Source organism: Recurvomyces mirabilis, assembly GCF_035927965.1.
Source record: "Recurvomyces mirabilis strain CCFEE 5264 chromosome Unknown scaffold_44, whole genome shotgun sequence".
In the NCBI taxonomy this organism is placed as follows: Eukaryota; Fungi; Ascomycota; class Dothideomycetes; order Mycosphaerellales; family Teratosphaeriaceae; genus Recurvomyces; species Recurvomyces mirabilis.
This window is the reverse complement of record NW_027041978.1, coordinates 48,643-63,149: the sequence shown is the minus strand read 5'-3', so window position 1 is coordinate 63,149 and position 14,507 is coordinate 48,643. Positions and strand designations below refer to the sequence as shown.

The 14,507-nt window shown below is 53.0% G+C and overlaps 8 protein-coding genes across 8 annotated transcripts; 6 read left to right on the top strand and 2 right to left on the bottom strand.

Moving 5' to 3' along the window:
* Window positions 1-72: 72 nt before the first annotated feature.
* Window positions 73-817, top strand: LTS14_010531 (uncharacterized protein; the record flags this gene model as incomplete). The annotated part of the gene is made up of 2 exons (XM_064843207.1): window positions 73-150; window positions 203-817. 2 exons carry the CDS (start codon window positions 73-75, stop codon window positions 815-817), a joined length of 693 nt encoding a protein of 230 aa, XP_064689205.1.
* A 279-nt stretch (window positions 818-1,096) lies between these two features.
* Window positions 1,097-1,777, top strand: LTS14_010530 (uncharacterized protein; the record flags this gene model as incomplete). Its single annotated transcript, XM_064843206.1, has 2 exons — window positions 1,097-1,102; window positions 1,130-1,777. The coding sequence occupies 2 exons, from the start codon at window positions 1,097-1,099 to the stop codon at window positions 1,775-1,777; spliced, it is 654 nt and encodes a 217-aa protein (XP_064689204.1).
* A 799-nt stretch (window positions 1,778-2,576) lies between these two features.
* Window positions 2,577-4,917, bottom strand: LTS14_010529 (uncharacterized protein; the record flags this gene model as incomplete). The annotated part of the gene is made up of 3 exons (XM_064843205.1): window positions 2,577-3,235; window positions 3,305-3,454; window positions 3,537-4,917. The coding sequence occupies 3 exons, from the start codon at window positions 4,915-4,917 to the stop codon at window positions 2,577-2,579; spliced, it is 2,190 nt and encodes a 729-aa protein (XP_064689203.1).
* A 677-nt stretch (window positions 4,918-5,594) lies between these two features.
* Window positions 5,595-6,771, top strand: LTS14_010528 (uncharacterized protein; the record flags this gene model as incomplete). Its single annotated transcript, XM_064843204.1, has 2 exons — window positions 5,595-5,649; window positions 5,972-6,771. The coding sequence occupies 2 exons, from the start codon at window positions 5,595-5,597 to the stop codon at window positions 6,769-6,771; spliced, it is 855 nt and encodes a 284-aa protein (XP_064689202.1).
* Window positions 6,772-7,430: 659 nt separating this feature from the next.
* On the top strand, window positions 7,431-7,676 carry LTS14_010527 (uncharacterized protein; the record flags this gene model as incomplete). Its single annotated transcript, XM_064843203.1, has 2 exons — window positions 7,431-7,529; window positions 7,581-7,676. The coding sequence occupies 2 exons, from the start codon at window positions 7,431-7,433 to the stop codon at window positions 7,674-7,676; spliced, it is 195 nt and encodes a 64-aa protein (XP_064689201.1).
* Window positions 7,677-8,035: 359 nt separating this feature from the next.
* LTS14_010526 (uncharacterized protein) lies at window positions 8,036-9,789 on the bottom strand (the record flags this gene model as incomplete). Its single annotated transcript, XM_064843202.1, has 2 exons — window positions 8,036-8,820; window positions 8,871-9,789. The coding sequence occupies 2 exons, from the start codon at window positions 9,787-9,789 to the stop codon at window positions 8,036-8,038; spliced, it is 1,704 nt and encodes a 567-aa protein (XP_064689200.1).
* Window positions 9,790-11,506: 1,717 nt separating this feature from the next.
* LTS14_010525 (uncharacterized protein) lies at window positions 11,507-12,383 on the top strand (the record flags this gene model as incomplete). The annotated part of the gene is made up of 2 exons (XM_064843201.1): window positions 11,507-11,970; window positions 11,999-12,383. The coding sequence occupies 2 exons, from the start codon at window positions 11,507-11,509 to the stop codon at window positions 12,381-12,383; spliced, it is 849 nt and encodes a 282-aa protein (XP_064689199.1).
* Window positions 12,384-12,452: 69 nt separating this feature from the next.
* LTS14_010524 (uncharacterized protein) lies at window positions 12,453-13,648 on the top strand (the record flags this gene model as incomplete). Its single annotated transcript, XM_064843200.1, has 2 exons — window positions 12,453-12,791; window positions 12,848-13,648. The coding sequence occupies 2 exons, from the start codon at window positions 12,453-12,455 to the stop codon at window positions 13,646-13,648; spliced, it is 1,140 nt and encodes a 379-aa protein (XP_064689198.1).
* Between the last annotated feature and the right edge of the window lie 859 nt (window positions 13,649-14,507).

Below are 14,507 nucleotides of genomic sequence, written 5' to 3'. Positions count from 1 at the left end.
TAGCTCATCTACACTCCCATCGCAGAGAGGGTTGATCAGTGGCCGGCTCGAAACGCACGTGGCAGGACCACGATGTTCATCTACGCAAGCGGCCGGCCGTTCATTAGGGGTGGAGTCACGGCTGTACATGCAGATGAGGGTGCTCCATACGTAAGATTGGCTTCACTTATATACTTGCATGGAGCCGTGCTGACCCGAGCAGGATGTGGAAGCTTCCGAACTAGCCGTCCTCCAAGACCCTCGCATGAGTGCTCGCAGTCCAGCATGGCGACCTCTGAACTCGCCAATATCGCAAGGCGAAGCACTAGCACGGCTACTTGCCCCATCAGCACGCAAACACGGCTTCAACGACGCCCTGAACCGGATCCGCCAGGCAATGACTATGCCACACGCGAGCGGCAGTCTACTTATCAAGATGTTCAATGACCTCGACACCGTCATCTTCCATAACAAGCTCCGGCGTCGGATATACCTCAGCTGGCGCCATCTCACACAAGAAGACCCAGAACTCATACGGAACCCTTGCGCCGTCCTCTGGGGCCAGACAAACCCAGCCAATTTCCATGGCCAGCCGCGTATCGCCATCGAGTTGAATACCCAGGCTCCGTGGAGCGCCACAACGAGGAAGGATTCGGTTGGCGTTTTAGTGCATGAAATGCTTCATGCTTGGTTCATGGTACACTGCGGGATACCGGATGATGTGATTGTGGCGAAGGGCATGGATGTGCATCATGGTTATTACTTTCACAGCGCTAGGGTGCATATCGAGCAGAACTTTGGCTTGGTGTTTCTAGAGCCCGTGGCAAGTATGCGATGATATCCAGGAGCAGATCTCGTTCAGTGGCACGGAAAGCGAGGATGTCGAAGTTGTATTTCGCGTTGTTGGCGGTCGAATGTATCTATTGTCCATAGCTGCGAAACCGCTCGTCCACCGGAATATTCTGTCTTCCTGATCATCCAAGATCTTGGCTCCAAGATTACGATTTGTCGTCTGAACTCATGACGCGCTAGTAATTTCAAGCATGTGATCTAGTGAATGTATATATTCTATACACACACGACTTCAGCCACAACATCTTGTAGTATCGATAGCAAAATGGAGGTATCGGCCACAGATAGCCCATTACAGCTTCGGGAGGCAATAACAGCTCACGGCTTAGCTGGTAATCCTCGTCCTTCCACATCCATGTCAACTCCACAACCCTCAGCCATTACTTTCCTCCGGCAAGAAAGAATGGCACGGATAGAGGCCGATCTCAAGGTCCTCACTACAGACCAGATGATAAGGAAGTACAATCCATCAGGCTACGAAGCTATCAAGGCGAATGGTGGCATTATGGAGCCGGGCATCACAAAAATGCAGAAGCGAAGACGGGACAACACCGTCTATGATGAGCCGGTCAAGCCCAACCCGATGACCCCGGCTGATCTGTGGGGTATACGGTTACCATACTTCACGCAGAGTGAGTTCGCCAAGGTCAATGCTGTGTTGGACACTTACAAGAAGCCACGTCGAAAACCTAGGCGAGAGGCGAGGGAGATGGGTGATAGTGAGATTGCGAGCGTGGTGGATAGGAAGGGAGTGGTGCGGCAGGCAAGGAGGGCTGCGAGAGGTGAGAAGTCGATACGTGATGGGGATATTGTGGCTGGTGCGGTTGTGGATGGTAGAGTGGGCAAGACAAGGAAGAAGGACACGCGGGTGCCTGCTGGCGAGGGCACAGATACTGCGAGTGGCCCGGCAAGCAACAAGCGACTTACCATAAGAAGCAAGAGATGATAATTTCTCGAAACCGAAGGTTATCTCAAGGTTATCTCTTGTTATTGGGCGCCCAGCCGTATCCCAATTAGAGTCAAGATGCCTGTGTTCTTGCTTGCGAATATGCACCACGAGTACGAAACAGCTAATGGCAGTCAAGGCGTCGTGGTCGACATGATGTCTACGAAGGACGTGCATCTCCCGCGAGTGAAAGAAGACACAAGAGCACGATCTGGAGCACCGGATTCTTCGTGGCGGACATGTTCAACATTAGGAGCGAGAGATACCTTTGCTCCTCGATCGTATGCCAGAACGATGGCTGCTGTTGTTCGATTCAAGAACGAAGTAGGATAAGCGATCTTCCCATGGTGGGACGTGCATGGCTTGTGTTCGACGTGCACGTCCTGCGCACAACGCAGGTATGTCCACCACAGTCGCTGGGCCAGCCGCTCGAGAATCTCTGCAACATCCACAAGCCAGGCGTAGAGCCTCGCAATCTCATCTCGCGCACACAGATTCCGCTTCTTGCTGCTTGGGCTATCACCACACACAAGTCGCAAGGGATGACACTGGATAAAGCTGTCATTGATATAGAGAGGGCATGGGAGCACGGCCAGATGTATGTTGCCATGTCAAGAGTGAGATCGCTGGCTGGTCTGAGGGTTGATGGCGTTGCGATTGGAAGGGCAAGCAGGGCAGATGAGACGGTCAAAAGTTCATTAAGGATATCAAGTGGGTAAAGTCCGTTTGAGTATCATTTCTTGCTTCTCAAAGTGGAGTCAATACCGCCACATCGTACACATCAATGCACCGCAATCTATTAAGCCAGAGCGGTCCACAGTCCAACAACACCACCCGCAAGCATCAATGCCGCTCTCAGACCATTGAGCTGGGCGAATTTGCCAAGGAGCTCTCTCGCCTTTCTGTCCTGTTCTGGAGAAGAGTCTTGTGTAGTCTTGCTCTGCGGTCCACTAAGATCCGTGAACTGGTTCGCTTGGTCCTCCCCGTCTAAGGCGTCCTCAGCCTTGCGATCTTTTGGCTTTGCGCCACCTTGCTTAGCAGATTTCTCACTGCGAGCACCTCCCAGTTCTTCGTTCATCTTGATGATGGCGAAATTTGTCGGGATCATGAGGAACATGGTCACGGGTGCAATTCCGAACGACAAGGCTGCCGCGGCCAGGTAGCCCGACACTTTGCCTCCTTGCAGAGCATATGTCAGGGTATTGCTGAGCTGATTCGGTGGTAGAGCGTTGATGGCGAGGTAAATGAATCCTGCTGCTGAGAGGCCAGCCGCTTGTGGGAAGATGTGCGATCCTCGGGAGAAGTACCAACGGAGTTGCGGTAGCGCGCGTGATGCGGGCTGGGACTGAAGCTGGGGAATTTCGATTAGAGACGTTGTTGTTAGACTGCCTGCTGCCAGGAGCGAGGTGGTGATGCTGAAGATCTGAGTTGCAGTGGTGGTCGACGCCATGTTGAATACTAGGTGAGTAGACGCTTAAATGTGCGAAAATGGTCGGTCTGAGTAGGTTGGGTAGGTAAGTAACGTACTCGCCATATGTATACGATCCGTTGCCTTTCCCATGAATGTCGAGTCAAAAGTGAACTGATGAGCCATGACGTAGGGCTGAGGCTCGGAACGGTTGCGTTCGTCATCCGAGCCTTTTCGAAGGCCTCCGCACCCAGAGTGTTCACGGATCGCTAATTGCGTTATAGAATGCTGTGAATACATGCACAGTACGTAAATCGGACGTCTATCCTTCGTATCCGAAAGTCGACACACCAGTACTTTGCCGATCCGTAGGCCAATCCCACTGATGCCCAGGACGGGTCGGGATTTGATTCTGTTCAATGGCAGCCGAATTGTCTTGGAAGCTCTCCACGGGCATCACATCCAGATCTTGACGTACGACTGAAACGAAAGTCATGCCCAGATCTTTGTGGTCGACCGATAGTCTGATCTCGCCATCCGAAGTATATCGACGTTCTGGCATGCCAAGGTGGCTAGCGTTTGGCCAAAGAAGTTCCGAGGGAGGCTTGTCGTAGATCTCGTCGTCTTCGAGGTATGGGACCAGACTTCTCAGTACCGAGTGCGCTGCTTCGTTCGCAGATACGATGCTGGTGAAGGCGCCTTGGAGCTCACAAAGATCATCGCCTTCTTCACGTAAGGTACGGAAGATGACGATGAAGACTTGAGCGACAGCTGGCTGGGCAGGTGAAGCATGCCTTGGAATCATTGGCAGGCCGTGTGGTGTGGCGGCAATATCAGTGGTCGAAGCCTCACCATTCTTGAATCGTCTGTCGAAGTTGTCTCCCGCATTAAGGTCGGTAGCTAAGAGAGGAGGAAGAAGCACAGGATGATCATGCGCCATCACATCTTCTGCAGCAGACTCATACACTTCATCTACTACCTCAGTGTCTGCCTGGATTGCCTGAAGTCCTTCTTCAGTATGAGATGGATCGTCGACAGCGGCAGAAGACTCGGGCTTGTTGCCAGCCTTTGCCTTAATATCAACCATTTGCTCATCATGCAGGTTTGGAACCTCTGCTACATCCGCAACGATCTCCTCACCCTCCAGTGGCTCGTCCTCTGTCTCCTCCTCACTACTCTCCTCGTCCGCCTCTCCCTCCTCTGCCGAAGTGTGCCCTTCCACCTCCACCTGCTCTTCCTCACTTCCTGTCCCAGCAGCTTCCTCGCCTTCACTTTCCTTCTCGTCGTCTTCACCGTCAACAGAGTCCTCCACAACATCCTGCATATCGACCTCGATTATTTGAGCAACACCCGGTCGTTCCTCAAGCTCGAACATCCTATGATACTCCTCCAAGTCATCTCGAATCATCTCATTCTCCCGTCGTAGATTCTTGATCGTGGCTTGCAGCTTTCGTAACTGTGCAGTTGATTCGTGGCGAGCCTCGTAGAATTGTGGTTGGAGTATATGACCCCATGGGAAGTTGCGAGGTGCGTGATGCTCGCATTGATGAGTCTTGCACTTCTCCCACTGCTCGAAATCGATGGCCAAGTGGTACGGCGCCATAGCTGGCAGGACTTGTGATGGCCTCACGACGGATCGTGTCTGCTGATTGTCTGGCAAATAGAGATGGTGAGGTTCAACCTGCACCGAAGGCCGTCCAGCAGCCTGGCCATCTCGTTTCCGTTTAGCCATTACGATGACGGCGGTGATGTATCACATGCATCTTCAGAGCCATCCCGTCAATCTACATCTTGTAAAGCAGAGTGGAGACCATGCAGGAGATCGTCAGGAACAGACGACACATCATATTTGAAATATTCCATGTCAACCCCACAGACTTCCGGCGTTGGTCATCGGTCGGTGAACTTCAAACGACTGCAGAAGCATTCATCATCTCACACCGTACATCATGTGGAGTCCCAGGAGTCTGCAGGTACAGTGACAGCCATTGAGGGGAAACCGAGTTGACGATACTACTCTTCGTAGCAGGAGAACGTGTGCACAGGAGAACGTGTAAAGGTAGGTGTTGGTTATCGGACGTCTTCGCGATTCCTGCCAACGATTCGATAGTCACTGCTCCAGCAGCTACACGAGATTCACTGTAGAAATGACTGCTGAATGGCCGTCAAGAGAAATCGTGAATGTGCCTGAAATCCTGCGGATTTTCACTTGCTCAAAGGCACAGTCAAACAAGATCCGCCGACCCCTGTTCCACCTGTCGGCGTTCGTTTGATTGGGTAGATCCTGCTCGGTGTCTTTTTCGGGTGCTTTTACGTGATCGTGGTTGGTCGAGGAGTTCCGTATCCGAACTCTGCTGGGACGAATGTTACGTTTGTCCCATTGTCCCACCTGCTGGGACATATAATGCCATGTGGGCGCCTATCGCCTATTATAAGTGTCCGTCCTCGACGCAATGGCTTATCGGTATGGCTCTTCAAAGTCCTACAGCTCTCGTTGCACTGGGTTTTATTCGCGGAAGCCTCCTTCTCCTAGCTATCGGCGGGCTTCTGGGTATCGTCGGAACTATACTGGCGGTGGTCAGCGTCCATACAAGCGGCGGGCAGGTTATTCTTCCGGTGTACACCGTCGGGTTTACGGACGATCCTCCAGGCCGAGAACCGTTAAGTCGAAGTCTCAGACTGCGGAGCAGCTCATCGTCCGAACCTACAGTCGAGAAGCCGTAAGTCCAGGTTGTCGGCGGCTTTCTGTCAAGCTAACCGGTCACTGGGTAATCGTGTCTCCCCAGATCAAGTGGGATTGAACGGGTTCATATCCCGCGTTACGCTCCTGACGTATCCTGATCTCGTTCGAGATAAGTGCCATGAATCTTCTGGGAAGGTCAAGTGGGTGGGTGTTACTTGTAATACCACTTACGAGCTTACTGACGGCGGCCCGTTCGTCCACCGTCGCGTCATCTTCAAGTCCACCATCCCCTGGCCAGCATCGCCGATCTATCGAACCGCCGCGAACCCTTCCTCTGGTCTTGGGGTCGGTGACTACGCTCGTTCCTGTGCCGCCCCTCTGGCCCCGGACGCTCTTGTAGGATGTTTACGTCGATTGTTTGCTCAAGACACGGTCAGAGGCCTCATCCAAGGCCCCACCTCCAACTTCGCAATCACAGTACTATCCGACGAAAAGTACCAATGTACCGGTGTAGATAACGGGAAGCGGTTGACGAAGAAGTTTTGGAACGGATTCGAGAAGGAGCCTGCGATGCAATACGCGATTGGTACGAACGGCTCGTTGACTGCGCAGTTGGCAAATTCCCCAACCTCGCAGCACATTTATTTGGTCGACATATTCTCTTACGGATTGGAAGGCCTAGATGCGTCGTTACCTTTGCTGAAGTCTGATGGTTCCGGTGGCGAGGAGCCGCCTATGAAGCGCACGAAAAGTGAGAGCAGCACCGAAATTGACATGGACGAGGGATGGGATAAGGTCAGTAAGTCGCTGCCGTCGACATCTGGTCACATTCTCCTTGGCTCTCGCGATGAGCGTCAAGTGTCAATTACAAACGAGATGAAGCTTTATTTTCGCAATGTATAGAGTCTGCATTGCGTTTGAGATATGCCGCTCCTCTGCTATGTGGTCGAGAATTACCATGTTCGGCCGGTTAGGGTTAGGGTTTGGGTTAGGAAGGGTTAGGGTTAGTATCTGATTTCCCTTAGGGTTAAGTGTTGCGGGGGTTAGGGTTAGCTGGTACGTCTGTCCCACGAGAACTTCAAGTGTGGGCCAAGTGACTCAGAGGATAGGACACGTGTCCCAAAGACTGAGGTCGCCCCACCGTGTGAGGGGCAGAATAGGCTCCCGTGGCACCACTATGCGACCGCCTAGCCGTGCCGTGCGAGGGTGGAAACGATTAGTGTGGAGGGCGCGAAGGGCGACCGTGGCGCGCGGTTGGTGGGGGGCGCAGACCATTTGTTCCAGCGCTAATGCGCGCAGATATGCGAGGACGTTTGTCCCATGGGACTAGCGCGGTTGGTGGCGTGGGCGCCTGGGTCAAGGCGTCTGGGCTTGGCATGATACCTTCTTAACATTGTGTATCATGCCTGTCTACATGAATGATCGTTTGCCCCTGTTCACCGCCATTAGACCTTTCTTGCACAGATTCACACTTTCATAGATACAGATCAGCTAGGTTGTCCTTCGACATCCATACAGTCCATAAACCACAATCAAACATCGACACCAAGAAGACTTTCGTCATGCCTACTTCGTCCTCAAACAGCAACTCTGGTAGCTCCGGCTCCAGCAGCTCCAGCGGTGGCGGCTACGAAATCACCTCCAGCGGAACCAACGACCAGGTAAACCCTCTGAGCGCGTACTACATCTAGCGCATTCTGACACGAGTCCAGGGCAACCACTATTGCTCCCGCGATTACGGCTCCTCTACTAGCAACGACAACGCATACCACTACTCCAATACCGATGGCATGAGCATGTTGTCTTGAGCTATGTATACCAGTACTAACATGTCACCAAATAGGCTCGTACTACTATTCCAACGCGGACGGGTCTACCTACCATCAAAGTGCCGACGGCAACAGTACCTACACGCCACCCAGCGGTAAGTAAGCGGCGAAACCAGGAGAAGCGGTGGTGGTATCGAGTGCCGGTGGACAGTCGCATTCGAACGATGGTGAGACGTGCGTTTTGAGGCAGAAAGCTCGTGCTATGACGCTTCAGCGATGCAGACTGAAAGATACCATATACAGACTCTAGAATGCAGATTTTGGAGTTCCTGTATCACACGGTCCATGATCTGCTTCCATGAGAATGTCCTTGACCCTGCCAAGCTACACGATAACCACTAATCCAGCACGACTAGCGGCCCTATTTCAGCCTTGCCATTCGGCCGAGATGACCACGCCAAGGGCATAGCTAGATCCTCGAACCACTGCGCGCCCGCACCAAAACAAAAGTACGCCGGCATCTTTTTGAGATCAGGTTCGCCACTCTGGCAAAAGTCACTGCGCCAGGCATGTCGAAACTCGTTGGCGATGAGCTTTTGGTTTTCAAGACCGAAGTTATTCTCGTAGATCTGTATCCAACGTGCGATTGTCAACGACATGTCTTGAGACGATGGTCGTCTAATGGGCACGGCACTGTTACCTCGCTCCTGCTTGGCGGCAGCGGGTGATGAGCGGGGGCCGTGGGCGGCTGATGTGATGGCGCGAGCCCCTGAATCATGATGACCGGATCGCCTGCGACGGAAGAAAAGATCACTCGGCGGTGTGGGTAGACCAACATGCCTGACTGCTGTTGGTTTGACGGGTGGGTAGGGAGAGCTGCTTGTCCGAGCACCAAGGACAGACGGTGAAGATCCAGGAAGAAACATCGATCCATCCTGTGAAATTGCAGCACAGTCTGACCCGAGACCACCACTCATGAAGGCATCAAACGTGCGCTTTCGTGGATGTGATGAAGCAGTCGTGGACCCATCAGATGTGTTCAAATCGACGTCGCTAGAATGAGAGTTCTCCTTGTCAGAAGTTGCGATTGTGGTAAAGGCAGGAGATCTGAGGTCATTGGCGATATCCTTATCGGGCAAAGAGGTAGCCAAAGAGACAGGTGTCCGAGGGTTAGGCCCTTTGTCTGCTCGCATCAGTAGTGCATTGCAAAAGATGCCTGAAGTCAAGACTCACATTGCTGATGGAAGTTGCACTTATGCGATGTCTTGTTCGCTCGACAACACGTACAAGCCCCTTGATCAAAGTGATTCATCACGACACACCCGATCAAGGGACCATGTCCGTCCCGGCAAGAGTCGCAAGGCACGACTTCTTCGCCAATCTCGTGGACTATGATAGCTTCGGCTTTTCGACAGTCGCTGAGGTTGAACTTCTTATGCCGCTGCGCAAAGTTCTTGGCAAACATAGCCGTACGTCGACGAGGGTGTTTGTCCTTGGGCCACTTTGCAAGGGTTGGACGCAGCTCTCCTTGTTGGCCGAACAACTTAATTGCTGTACGTGTTTCGATGGCTTGGTGTACGAGCTTCACCATGCCGTAGTCGACATCGGCTTCGCCAGGTACCATGAGCTCGGGTGGGTCGCCAACGGCAGGTGAAGCGCTTGATGTGGAGGTTGGAGACTCCACTCGTACGTTTCTTCCGTCTTCAGTCGGAGGGGTCGAGCTTTGCAGTAGCAAGGTAGCTGAGCTCGGTAGAACTTTACTGAGGCCTGGTGGGCTGGACGGTACACTGTGAAAGATCTCGTCGATGTCGTTCCACAACTCGGTATCAGACCCAGCCGTGTCGTCGATCTGCGTACCAGTATCTCCAGCGTTTGGACTCAAAGTACAGGAGAGTGATAGGGACGCAGCACTCTGAAAAGTTTGCGAATGGGCTTCATGCTCAGGGGTGGACTGACTGGACACATCCACCCATAGGTCGTCCATGAGATGATCATCGAGCCACTCGTCCTCCCATCGAACAAGCCAAGAAGCTTTGCCGTGCTCGTCAATATCTGCCTTGCTGCAAGTCGTAATGTAATACCGCTTCCGAGCGAGGCTGACGAAAGCACGAAAGCTTGTTCTTTTATCAAACTTCACCATATGCGCAGGCATCTTTACCTCAGCCCAGCGGACCCAAGTCATCCCATCTCGCCTACCGAGGACTCGTCTGACAACCCAGTGTTTTCTGTTCCTTAGCTCGAAAGCTTGAGCAGTAACCACAGCCGTCCTGGGCGACACAGGCTGAGATGTCGAACCGGGTGCCATTGAGAGCCTTGAATTGATACTCGAGAGAGTAGACAAGTGCTGCTCATCATCATCATCATCAAGATCAAGGTTGTCAGACGATGGTGTACGTCCGCCCGGAGCTGATCGGGAAGGAGTCCGATGAGCGTTTCGTGCTCTCAACCGAGACTCCGGCATGGTAGTTGCGCTGTCTATGAGCTACGTCAGCGGATACAAGCGCAGGTGAAATCGTAGTTGTTGCTCGAAGCACCACCTGCTTTATCGGAAGTGCAACTTACTGGCCGAGGTGCATGAAGTTGTGCTGCTCGAGGCGGTGTTGATGCTGGCTGGCGTTGAGGCAAGCTGGCTAGACCTTATTGCCTGGTGAGAGTCTCTTGTGGTGCGTCGTCTTCGTGGCGAAGGCGAATAGGTATCATCTCGGGTCATTGTAGCGACAGAATATTGGTGGTGCGTAGAGCTTGGCAAGGTTTGAAGGCAAGGCGAGCTCTGCTAACAGCATTCACGCGTCGTGCTTTGATCACGCGAATGTGACGCGAGTCTGCCGCGCCCTCGCAGATACCGCCATGAGACTGAGTACTGAGCAGTACGCTGTGACTTCGCTTGCAGGGAGTAGGGCCTGGCCGGGGCACAGCCCGGTCAGCGACATGAAGGCCCACAATCGTATCCAATTGTCCGCAAACACTGGAAGCGGCCCATGACATCCAAATGGGCGATTGACGGATCTCCCGACATGTCGCAGGGAGGAGGGTATTAAGCCGGCTGGACTAAGGTGCTCATAGCGCGACAACGGTCGCCCTGCGTAGCTGGATCATGCGAAGTCCTTGATATCGCGAAATCTAGAGTTCAAAGGCCACAAGTTCGACACATGTCGTCGCAGTGGGATGAACATGGTAGCACCAAGTCACTTGAAGGAGCTCGACATAGCACAGCCGCTTTGGTCTTGTTGCTTACAGCGCTCCCCTCCTGCCGTGAGGTGACACTCATCGATACGCAGATCTTGCTACGATGCGCTGGGAGCCGGGCGATGTCGGCTTCCGACTGGCAGAGCCAGCAGAAGTAGGGGTTGATGACCTTTGTAATAGATCACTCTTCGCACTGCAGAAGCTCGTGCAGGGTACTGCCTTCCAGTAATCTGTACAAACAACCGTCCTATGCAGACGACAAGGTCGACTCAATACCTTTGGTCCTCAGACTGGACAGATGATATAACAAGACCAGTCAATTCGTGATCGTCAGTGTGTATGTGTGAAGTGTCATGTTGTATGGCAGGGACTTTCTTCTGCATGGCGCTAGTCTTCGTGCATCGGCCCCACTCTTCCGACATTCCAGTCCCTTGGTTCACAGACTTCTTGTGCGATGTGACAGATCCTAAGCCATCTAGCTCAGGCATGGGCATGGAAGACGTCGATAGATGTGAAGCTGAGCATGCTGGCAGCATCAGTTCGCAGTCAGGCATGTTCAACGAGTCCTTCTTCCCGGTATCTTTCCTGTGTTCAAGTCAGCTTTTGTATGCTTTGATACTCCTGCAGTAGTCTCGATATCTCTCTGTCAGTGTCAAATTCGAACTTCCATTTGCGAGGCAAATATGTCGCTCCCTCCTCCAAAGCGCAAGCGTGATGATGAAGAACAAGAAATGACACAAGCCAGATGCAAGCGCTCGCCGGAGCCTCCCATCATAACCAACGAGGTTGATCTGATGGACATACCTGCATTTGTGCCACAGACCATCAGCAACGCCGATGCTGAGAGAGCGAAAGAAGCCGCTTCTTCCGACCCGATTGTGCAGCTATCGGACGAAGACCTTGAGAACGTGGCCGTGATCCGTCGGCAGCGCCCATCCGCTAAGCAGTACGAGGCCACGATCGAGACCTTTATCGAGCAGGCTATGAGAAAGCAGTTCTTGCTCGAACCAGACCATGGGCCGCTTGCAGCAATGGCATACTTTGACAACATCAGAGCTGCCGCCTTGGACAAGGGCGCAATGCAGGAGTCGGCGGAACAAACGTGTTCTTGGCTGGTCGTTGGCTGGCAGAAGAGAGTTGCCGCTTGGTGAGAGTAAATACCTCTTCATGGCTAGGGCCTTGCTGATTACGGGGCTCGTGATCGATAGGCTCGGACGTTCAATCAGATCTCTCTCAGAACTGCAAGACATCAGCTGCGACATCGCGACCAATGCCGAACAAGCAGGTGGTATCCGCACTAATGATCGCCTCGCACGAAGTCTGTTCGAGTGCATCGATGACTTCCAGCACGAGACTATTGATGGCACAAGAACGCTACCTCCCAGCCCACCACAGTCTTTCGGCCGAGAGGTGTCTCAAAGTGGAAGCCTTCTTGGCCCTCTGCTGGAGCATCTCAAGGATGATGCAGAAGCATACGGTGGTCACGAGCAGCAAGTCCACCCTACCACGCCCTCGATTGGCACTCAACAGCAGATTAATGCCCAGCTGACGACTCACTGAGATAGACGACCAAGTCCGGTAGCTTCAGTGCCTCGCCAAGCTGAATTGACCAGTGCCATTAGTGAGGCGATGGCGGCGCAAAGCGTCAAGCTCATCGACCTACAGTCACGCTTCCCGCAAGCCTTCGACCTCTTCTTCTTCCACCACAAGCGTGCCAGAGCTGAGCAAACAGGGTACGGCTCCGAAGCCGAGAGGTCCTCTAATGAGCCAACCAAGCGTGCGAGCCGTGAAGAGTTTGACTCGCTATCAGAGCGTGGTCGGAGTGCCTGGATCGAGCTTCACAACATTATGGTGGAGATCGACAAGGAAGAGCTCCTCGAACCAACAATCACGGCCAAGTTCTTCTCCAAAGGTCGAGCTCATTCGCCTGCAGTGTTGAACAGTCCAGACAATATGGTGGATGGTGCTGTAAGTTTCAGTGATACTCCACCGTCGCATGCTCTTCCGCTAATGCAACCACACAGTCGAATGCATTGCCAAGCCTACCTTTGGAATTGGAAGAGGAAATGTCGACGCCTTCAGGAACAGTCCAGAGGCCGATCAGGCAGCAGCCGCCTATTCCAAAGCCGTTATTGCCAACCAAGAATCGCACATTCATCGTGGGCTACGAGAAGCTTGATCAAGCCAGTCGCATATTCGTTGCCGTGAATTGGGAAGCCAAGTCAGACAGCAACGAGTACAAGAAAGATGCCTTAGTCCGTGCTTGCCAGAAGAGCATTCCTGGAGGCAAGGATACAGTGGTCTTCAACTCACGACATTACTTCAAGAAGCGAATAGTAGCTTTCACTTTCCTGGACATCACAATTGCACGACGAGCCGCCTACCAGACATTCGTCTTCGGCAAGACCAACCCCAGAGCGATCCCATGGCCAGTATCCGTGCCAACCGTCTTCATGACCTTCGACATGGTCCGAGACGGACCTCGTGTCGCACGCAAAGATGCACTATTCGCTGGCATTCACAACGCCTTTCCGGATCTTCGCATTCATTTCCGCAAGGAGAAGACACCGTCCAAGAGTGATTCGACAATGTGGCTTGTCTTGTTTGACGCATCGCCAGGCTGCCTTCGCTTCTCGGTGACCGTGTTGCAGGAAGACAACGAGAGCTACAAGCCCGTCTGGTTCGAGCCTGTCGCACCGGAACGTGCCTGTCCCGTCTGTACCGACCCTCACCCTGCGCAGCAGTGCGAAGGCTTGCAGGCGGTTTCGTACAAAGAACTGAAGATCTCAAAGCATCACGAGCAGTACATGAACAAGCTGCTGTAGCACTATCGGTGGTCCTGTGCGCTCGACAAGAAGGTGTGGGGGACTGATTAGTTTGTGGCTGATGCTGGTTTCAACGTAACATATGAAATTTATAGATTAATCCATGTGCTGAACATCTTCTCCGCTACGAAGATTGCCATTATAGCCGTGGCCGACGGTCGCCATTTGACATAGGATGGGCACCAATAGGCTGATTGGTGTCCGAATCTGGTGGTGGAAGTGATGGTTTCCTGACAAAGAGGTGTACGTAAGTGTAGAGGTGGTGCTAGTGCCGTTGTGCCACGTCTGCGTCGCATTGCATGGAATAGGTACTTGATGAGGAAGTGTATGAAGGCTTAGATCGACCAGCCTGTTGAGGACTGATGACAAGAACAAAGAGGGACGGTGGAGTTGCGATTGGTGCCTCGGGCAAACTCAGCCCTACCACACGGCTTGGCATAGTTCTAGTCCTAGCCCTGCCGCGATGAATCAACGCGTCGTCTGACCCATTCCCATCCTTCATCAACGGTCCATGCGGACAGTCGCAATCTGACGGCCAACGCAAATTTAGTAGGTTTCACGCTGCGATGATGTTGAGCTCCAGGTTTTACCGGGAGCGATTCGCTTTACTGGAGACTAGACCGTGTACTGGAAGAACGTTCATTACAGGAAGGCGTACGAGGACATTGAACGCGAGCATAGGATCCGTGGGCTACGCCACTCTCATCAATGGCGCTTGAGGCTTACTGTCTGATAGGCCAGAGAGCTCCTTTGCTGACAGCTAGTGATGCACAGGAGAATGTACCTACGTGTGAAGTGCTTTCGGCCCCTTTTACGTACTCATACGCTCAGGTCGCTCCTACACTACTCCTCGTCCTCG